Source organism: Amphibalanus amphitrite, unplaced genomic scaffold (assembly GCF_019059575.1).
Source record: "Amphibalanus amphitrite isolate SeventyFive unplaced genomic scaffold, NRLGWU_Aamphi_draft 001334F_arrow, whole genome shotgun sequence".
In the NCBI taxonomy this organism is placed as follows: Eukaryota; Metazoa; Arthropoda; class Thecostraca; order Balanomorpha; family Balanidae; genus Amphibalanus; species Amphibalanus amphitrite.
Genome location: NW_024882827.1, coordinates 45955 through 54269, shown reverse-complemented (window position 1 = coordinate 54269; position 8315 = coordinate 45955). Strand labels below are relative to the sequence as shown.

At 59.8% G+C, this 8315-nt stretch overlaps 1 protein-coding gene across 1 annotated transcript; it reads left to right on the top strand.

Annotated features, from left to right (window-relative positions):
• The first annotated feature begins 2109 nt into the window (after window positions 1-2109).
• Window positions 2110-4851, top strand: LOC122372243. Its single transcript, XM_043349185.1, has one exon. The coding sequence runs from the start codon at window positions 2110-2112 to the stop codon at window positions 4849-4851; it is 2742 nt and encodes a 913-aa protein (XP_043205120.1).
• The last annotated feature ends 3464 nt before the right edge of the window (window positions 4852-8315 follow it).

Here is an 8315-nt window from a genome sequence, read left to right as displayed (position 1 = left end):
TGTAAGCCCCGTCATATATGGCCAGCCGCCGCCTTAGGGCACTACCAATCATTTTCGGAAAACGACACCCCTGGGGCAAACCATAACAATTTATCGATTCTTTGCATGCCTCGTCCATAGGCGTAATGTTAAAATTATGCCGTTTGGGAGGGGCAAATGCCCATTCCCCCCCCCCCTGGATCCGCCACTGTTCTGGGTGATCGTAAGCTCAGCTTGGTGGTCTGTCTCTGGGGACGGTGTGGCGTGATACCGGGGTCGTGGTATCCCGTCCCCGGCGCCGATGTTAGAGACGGTACCTGGTCCGGGCTGTACCGGGCCCCGGACTGTACCGGGCCTCACTGTCAGAGGCGGGACGACAGGGGGTCTGGGGACGGAAGGACCGGGTGGCCTCTCGCGCTGTGTGACTGGGGGTGTGCGGTGGCCCGTCTCGCGTGTGCAGTGGCCCGTTTCGCGCTATCGGACGAATACAAGCTATTTCGGCCTTACCATGGCTGGAGACGAGGTGCCATCAGTGTCCGCGAGTGCAGTGAGCGCGGGTGCCTTGGACGTCCGCGTGATAGCGGAGTTTGACGGCACCACAGACGTGGTAGAGTGGTGGACCCGCGCGGAACTGTTGTGCGCCCACCGTGGCGTGGACTTTGGAGCGGTGGTCCCCCTGCGTCTCACCGGTGGAGCCTTCGCCGTGTGGGCTCAGCTGCCGGTCGATCATCGAGCCTCCCTGGCAGCCGTCAAGTCTGCCCTCTTTGCGGCGTTCGCCCTGGACAGCTTCGCGGCTTACGATGCCTTCGTCACTCGTCGTCTTCAGCCGGGCGAGTCCGCCGACGTCTACCTGGCGGACCTGCGGCGGCTGGCTGAACTGTTCGGTGGCGTGCCGGACCGGACTCTGTCCTGTGCATTCGTGAACGGGCTGCCGGACGCGGCAAGACAGGTGATTCGCGCCGGCTCGCGCGCCGAGGCGTTGGACCTTCCCAGCGTGGTCGCGCGAGCGCGCGCCGTCCTCAGTGACGACCGCGTGGCAACGGTGGCGGCGGCGACGGCAGCGCCTCCACGCGGAGGGGGCGGAAACCGCGGTGGAACGCAGGACGCGGAGGCGGTGATGGCGGCGCGCGTCCCGAGACGGCCGCGCTCGCGCCGGTGCTGGGCGTGCGGCCGGCTGGGCCACCTGGCGGCCGGCTGCCCGCAGGGAAACGGCACAGGGAGCGGTGCGTCAGCGCCAGCGCCGTCTCCTGCGCAATAAGAGGAGCGCTGCCCATAATCAGGTTGCCGCTGAATGGAGGACTCCGAGACGTGCTTGTCGACACGGGTTGTACGCATAACCTCGCTCACGTGGACATTTGTGATCAGTGGGACCGGCAGCGCTTGCTGATCACGACAATGGGTGGTCACGCTGTTCAGGCACTAGGCGTGGGAGTCGTGACGGTTGGCCGCGTCGGTGGCGACAGTGTCTTGCCTGTGGTAGTGGTGGCGTCGCGGCCAATGGGTGTGGACATGATTCTCGGAATGACGGGCATCTCCGCCCTCGGCGGAGTGAGCGTGAAAGGGCCGGGGGATGTGAGGATCGACGCGGTTTCAGAGAGTGTCCCAGTGCGCCCGGCGGGGATCAACAGAGCAGTGGCACGCCCAGGTGGTGTCGCGGGGGCGGCAGTGCGCTCGGCCCCGGCTACGCAAGGACACGGCGGGGCAGTGGCGCAGCCAGGCGAGGCGCCGGCGGCGGCGCGTCCAGCCCGGGCGGCGCAGGTGATCGGCGGGACAGTGGGGCGCCCAGGCGGCGGCGAGGCAGCGGCGGCGGGCCCGGCCCGGGCGGCGCAGGTGATCGGCGGGACAGTGGCGCGCCCAGGCGGTGGCGAGGCGGCGGCGGCCGGCCCGGCCCGGGCAGCGCAGGCGATCGGCTGTGCAGCGGCGCGCGCAGGCGGCGGCGAGGGAGCAACGGATCGCCCCGCTCAGGCAGGCCAAGTGACCGGCGGAACAGTGGCGCGTCCAGGCGGCGCCAAGGTGGCGGCGGTGGAGCCGGCCAGGGCAGCCTCGGCATCGCGCGGAGAGGGGGCGGGGCTTGGTAGCGCCGCAGCGACTGCGTCACAGGACCCGGCCGGCCCGGCGACCGGGCACACCATGCCCGGGCCCAGAGTGGGCGGGGCACCCACCGCGGAGCTAGTGGCCGACGCGAAAGACTTCACGGCGAGGTTCGATGTTAATACACGCAGTTGGACAGTGGCCTGGAAGTGGGCGGACGGAGTCGCACCAGACTGTCTGACCAACCGGGTCGCCGAGTACCGCGTGCCACCGTCAGCGCGGCAGGAGTATGACGAGGAGCTCGAGACGTGGCTGAGGAACGGCTGGCTGCAGCCCTACAATGAAGCAGAGGACGGTCCGCCGCGCGGCCTCGTGCCCTTGATGGCCGTCCCACAAGCAAAGAAGGTGCGCCCTGTACTGGACATGCGAGAGCTGAACGGTCACGTAGCTGCAAACACCGCCGACTCGGACGTGTGCGCCGACCGCCTGCGGAAATGGCGCCGCCACGGCCGGCGGGTGGCCGTCGTAGATCTGCGGCGAGCGTACCTGCAGCTGCGTCTCGACCGGAAGCTGTGGCCGTATCAGACAGTGATCATCCGTGGTGAGCGATTCTGTTTGACCCGCCTTGGTTTTGGACTTAATGTAGCGCCGGCCGTGATGAAGGCGGTGGTGCGGCTCGTCATGGCGCAGGATGCAGCAGTGGAGCGCGCCGTCTGTCCGTATGTGGACGACCTGCTTGTGGATGAGGCTGTCGTCAGTGCTGAGCACGTGATCGAGCACTTTGAGCGTTTTGGGCTCGAGTGCAAGCCACCGGCACGCGCCGAGGACGGCGCTCGGATGTTGGGACTCCACGTGCGGCGTGTGGCGGGTGAGCTGCGGTGGTCTCGTGACAGTGCTGTCCCCGACCCGCCCGACCGTGTGACGCGCCGATCGGTATTTGCATGGTGCGGCAGGCTGGTGGCGCACCTCCCCGTCTGCGGCTGGCTGCGACCCGCCGCCGCCTGGGTGAAACGGCGCGCCAATGCCGTCACGCGCGGCTGGGATGACGTCACGACCGACGCGCTCCTGCAGTCTCAGATCTCACACGTGCACTCCCGGCTGCTAGCGGCGGACCCGGCGCGGGGCCAGTGGTGCTGGACCGGGGATCAGGCAATCGTCTGGACAGACGCCAGCTCGATCGCGGCTGGAGTGGTCATCGAGACACCGTGCGGTGGCGTGATGGAGGACGCCTGCTGGCTCCGGCCCGGCGATGCAGCAGCGACCCACATAAACATGGCCGAATTGGATGCCGCCGTTCGCGGCTTGAACCTGGCCGTGGCGTGGGGCGTGACAAACATCGACCTAAGGACAGACTCGGCGACAGTGCACCGCTGGGTGGACGACGCGCTCAGCGGCCGCGCCCGCCTCCGGACGAGAGCGGCCGGTGAGATGCTAATCAGACGCCGTGTCGACCTCATTCGACAGCTAGCCAACGAACTGGAGCTCAAGGTCACCGTCACGCTGGTTCGCTCGGAGGAGAACCTCGCCGACGCCCTGACGCGAGTGCCGAAGGAGTGGCTGCGTGACGAGTGTGAAGAGAGCAGGATGTCGGTGATGGCTGATGACGGAGCCGGCGACTCGGCCGCCCGTGGGCAGGTGGTCGTTGGTGCTGGTGCAGCAGATGCCGTCAGGTCGTCTGTGCAATCGGTGCACGAGCGGGCCGGTCACCCTGGCGTTCGTCGGACGCTGTTTTTCGCGCGGCGAGATGTGTCTCGAGACGTGACGAGGGCTCTGGTGCGCGCGGTCGTGACGACTTGTGATGTGTGCCGATCGATAGACCCGGCGCCTGTGCGGTGGCGGCACGGCTCGCTAGAGGTGGCGGCAGTATGGGAGCGCGTCGCGATGGACGTGACCCACCACCAGGGGCGGAGCTACCTAACCGTCATCGACTGCGGGCCCACGCGGTTCACCGTCTGGCGCCCGCTCGGCCGTGCCGACGCAGTGGAGGTCACCGGCCACCTGGAACAGATCTTCCTTGAGCGCGGCGCGCCCAAAGAAATACTGGCGGACAATGACACGGTGTTTCGGGGCCGGCGACTCGCCTCGCTCGTGGCACGGTGGGGCATTGCCCTGAGATTCCGCGCCGTGCACGAGCCGGGCGGCAATGGCGTAGTGGAACGGTGCCATCGAACTGTCAAGGTGATCGCGGCTAGGAGGCGGTGCCCTGTGTCCGAGGCCGTCCACCTCTACAACGTCACTCCTCGTGACGGCCGGACGGCGGACACCGCGCCAGCGGCCGGGGTGTACCGCTACGCGGTGAGAGACTGCGTCCGCCCAGGGCATACGCCAGTCGATACCGACGGGGATGGTGCCCATCCTGCGCCAGCGCTGACTCAGCCGACCGACACCCGGCTCCGGGTAGGGGACCGTGTGTGGGTGCGGCGCCGCGGCACCCGCTGTACCGAGACGTCTCAGCGCGGGACGGTTACGGGCGAGCTCTCAGAACAGGTGCTGGAGGTGGACGGCGTTCCGTGGCACGTCCGTAACCTGCGACCGCGGTACGAAGCGTCCTCGGACAGCGGGGATGACAGTGAAGAGGCCGACGAATCGCCGCCACTGCTCGTTGGCTCCCCGCCGGCCGCACTGCGAGCTGAACATGACGCGCTGAACGGGGCGGCGCCCCCCGATGAGCCACAGACTGAGTCACACGGGATAGATGGGACGGTGCCGCCTGGCGAGGGGTCGGAACCGTTTTCGACGGAAGGGGAGCCGGCGGAAGCGGCAAATATCCCCCCGCCCCGTCACAGTGAGCGTGCCCGGCGACCGCCGCCGCCGTGCAGCTGCTGCACCCAGCCGGAGTGATGACTCTTACGTGAGCGGTGAGCACATGTGCGTTTGATATTGCATGATATTGTGTTGTTTGTTTGTATTGCTTGTATTATGTGTTTGTATTGCCGTATCGTGTGTTTGTATAATTGTATGTATGATTCTTGAAAATCAGGGGGAGGTGTGGCGTGATACCGGGGTCGTGGTATCCCGTCCCCGGCGCCGATGTTAGAGACGGTACCTGGTCCGGGCTGTACCGGGCCCCGGACTGTACCGGGCCTCACTGTCAGAGGCGGGACGACAGGGGGTCTGGGGACGGAAGGACCGGGTGGCCTCTCGCGCTGTGTGACTGGGGGTGTGCGGTGGCCCGTCTCGCGTGTGCAGTGGCCCGTTTCGCGCTATCGGACGAATACAGACGGTAAAAACCAGTGTGGGCTACCAGAGCCCAGAGGCCAACGTGGGTCCAGAAGCTGGCATTGGCCCTCAGAGCTCGGTACCGGACGCTCAGGAGCAGGCGGGGCCCATCAGAAACCGATGTGGTTCGCAAAAAAATATATATATATATATATATGCGTGCGGGCCCTCGGCAAAAGGCCCACGGAAGCCGCCTGCCAGCCTGGGAAGGCCTACGGGCGTAGTCTGGGACACTCAGTAATCTAGGTACGGCCCACTAGCAAAAGAGTGGTTGCAGGGGCGTCGCCACGGATTTTTGAGTGGGGGGGGGGGGGTCGGGTTTCCGGTCTTCGTCTTGATGGGTAGGGGTGTATTTAGCCACACTCCCGGTTTTTTCGTGTGCCCGGAGAAAAACCTCGGCGCGCAGCGCCGCGAGAGCAGCGGTATATCTTATTGTACATCAATTTTGCATCGTGCATAAAAATCAAGCAAGGTCACCTGAGGTCAGGTCACAATGTCATGTCAAGTTCAGTTTTAATGCCTCTTAAAACTGCAATCTTGTCATTCCTATAGATTATCTCCTGACTCCTATAAGTCTGAAATTTGGTGTAATAAATGGGATTATAAGTGCCAACAAGTTCATGAATCTGGGATTTTACATCTGAGAAGCGAAGTCAGGTCAAATAGGTGTGTGACCTCACCAATCATGATAAGATATGGGAAAAAGCACGATGCCCTCTGCTTTGAAAGAATATGCTAAAAACGCTAGATACTTTTGTAGCCATGGCACCTTGTTAATGTTCATTTTAGAGGTGCAGCTAATGACCAGTGGTGACTGAAATGGTCAGTCATTAGGTCATCAAAGGTCTCTAACACATTTTCGACAACAACTTTTGATGGAGACGTTGTAGAGCGATGACAGCACCTGGAGTTTGAGCTCAGTAACACAGATCGATCCATATACAGCAGGTTCTTTTCCGGTCAGGTCATGACCTTTACCTGATGTCAAGTTTTCTATTCAAGTTTTTAAGTTCAAATTGTAAGCCATGCGACGTGTTTCGACGAAACAAAAACGATGGTGATAGCATGAATATCATACACATTCACTGAATCATAGGTTGTTACAGAACAAATGTTTCGGCAAAATCCGTCCGTTTAGCTGTTTGGACTCTATGGTACACAAGCCATAGACCCGAAGTCATATCTGAGGCGAAGTTGGCGAAAGAGGTTTAAAAAGCCATCGAATACGCTTTCTGTGTTGCTGTAGCTCTTATTCGTATTTTGCGGGTCGCTAACATAGGCGCGGGAGCCGGGGGGCAGTGGGGGCAGCTTGCCCCCCCCCCCCCCCCCAACTCTGGGGCCGTGGGGGCGGTACCCCCACAGCTTTGAGACGGAATACCACACTTTTTTTGCAAATGTTTTCTTTTTTTGTTGAAAAAGCCGAGGGGTGAAAAATAAGTGGCCTAAAACCGGTGAGAAAACTAGATTTGGGGGTACCCTAGGTTGATCTCTATTATGGTGTGCCCCCCCAGTCGGAACGTAGTTCCCGCGCCCCTGGTCGCTAAGGTAAAACGTTTACCAACGTAACGCATAAGGCATGCTTTCGGCCCCTGATCGAGGTAGAGTTTCGCGGAAGAGCGAAAATGCTGCCCGTGATGAAGAAAGCCGATGATGTCCAATTTCAAGGTCTTGACCGGGTCATCTTAGGTCAACGCCCAAAAGTAGGAAAAATCTGGCCGCCTGCTAGAACTTAGTGAGCCGTAGCTGTTATCGGGGTCCCGCGAGTACGAGTTCGATGTTAGTCTTGAACAAAGATGATTACTCCATGCATTTTGGGTAGATCGGGTCGGGTCAGGTCAGGTCGACCAGCAGGCTTCCTGCCGGCCATCTAGAGTGGGTGACCGACAACCACCAACGATAGCTTCGTAACATGTTACATAACCATCATTTATCAAAACTACTTCAAACGGGCGCTAAACTCGAAATCAGCCCCAAAAACCACACTTGTAAGTGGAAGCAAATAAAACTCAAAAAAGTAGAAAAACACGGAACAAATAGTGCATGGACGCGTTTCGATTATTAAATCTTCATCAGCATGATTTTCTCTCCGTGTTTCCGTGTTTTTCTACTTGTCTCTATCAAAAAACTCAAAAAAGTTAACCAAGATCATCCATATTCGAATCAGGGCCAATTTTTTTTTAGAATAGGTGTAAAATTCATTAACTCGAGGTCACTGGAAGTTTCGTTGCAATATAATCCTTTTTGCGCGTCTTATTAGGAAAGCCCCAGAGGGATCCACCATCTGACCCCATGTCCCCTTTGCAGGCAGGTCAGAGGGTAGCAGGGCTGTGGCTAGCCAGGTACCTCGTAGTTACTGATACGTCATCCGACGAATCGACTGCAACCATTATTTTGACAATCAGACGAACGCTTGGGTCAGTTTTGACGCGCTCGCTCATTTGAGGGATAAAAAGGGACTAAAATCATATTGTCATGCTGATGTTCTAGCCCACAGCTTATTGACCTACTATAAGCAATAGGGACTTGGGAGCTCTTGAAGCGATTCTGAATCTGACGTTGTATTTGTTGATGTTGCTGACGCCAACTTCCCTGACATGATAGCTAAAAAAGCATACTCAGCATCGCCAAAAGTGGGGGGGGGTCGACCCCCCGGTTCTGACGAGTGGGGGGGTCGCGACCCCCCGACCCCCCCCCCCCCGTCGGCGACGCCCCTGAGTGGTTGGTATGTGCTTTTGGTGTAATAACTTTGAATGACAGAGACACTCCTGTAAAATGAGGCAATAGAAATGAGAAGAGGGTTCGTACACACACTTCGGCAATGGTTTTCAACTGCCATTAGATGTATTCATCAATACAGATCGCTTATTGTGATGTTGGCAACCAACCACTAAATTACCTGGAGGGCCGTACGTTGGACCTCAGATATACCATGTGTACTTGTCCGTGGTATCCAGAGGTCTCTTCACCTCTTTGAGTTTCGACCATGGCGGTTCATCCACCGCAAGTCCCATCCCATAATATACCAATTCAACACTGAAAGAAAAAATGACACCCTGTACGGGGTATTGACGGTCATGTCAAAAATA

What these genes read in the sequence shown, in the direction of transcription:
- LOC122372243 (XM_043349185.1), top strand. Translation starts at nt 2,110, where the DNA reads ATGCCCGGGCCCAGAGTGGGCGGGGCACCCACCGCGGAGCTAGTGGCC.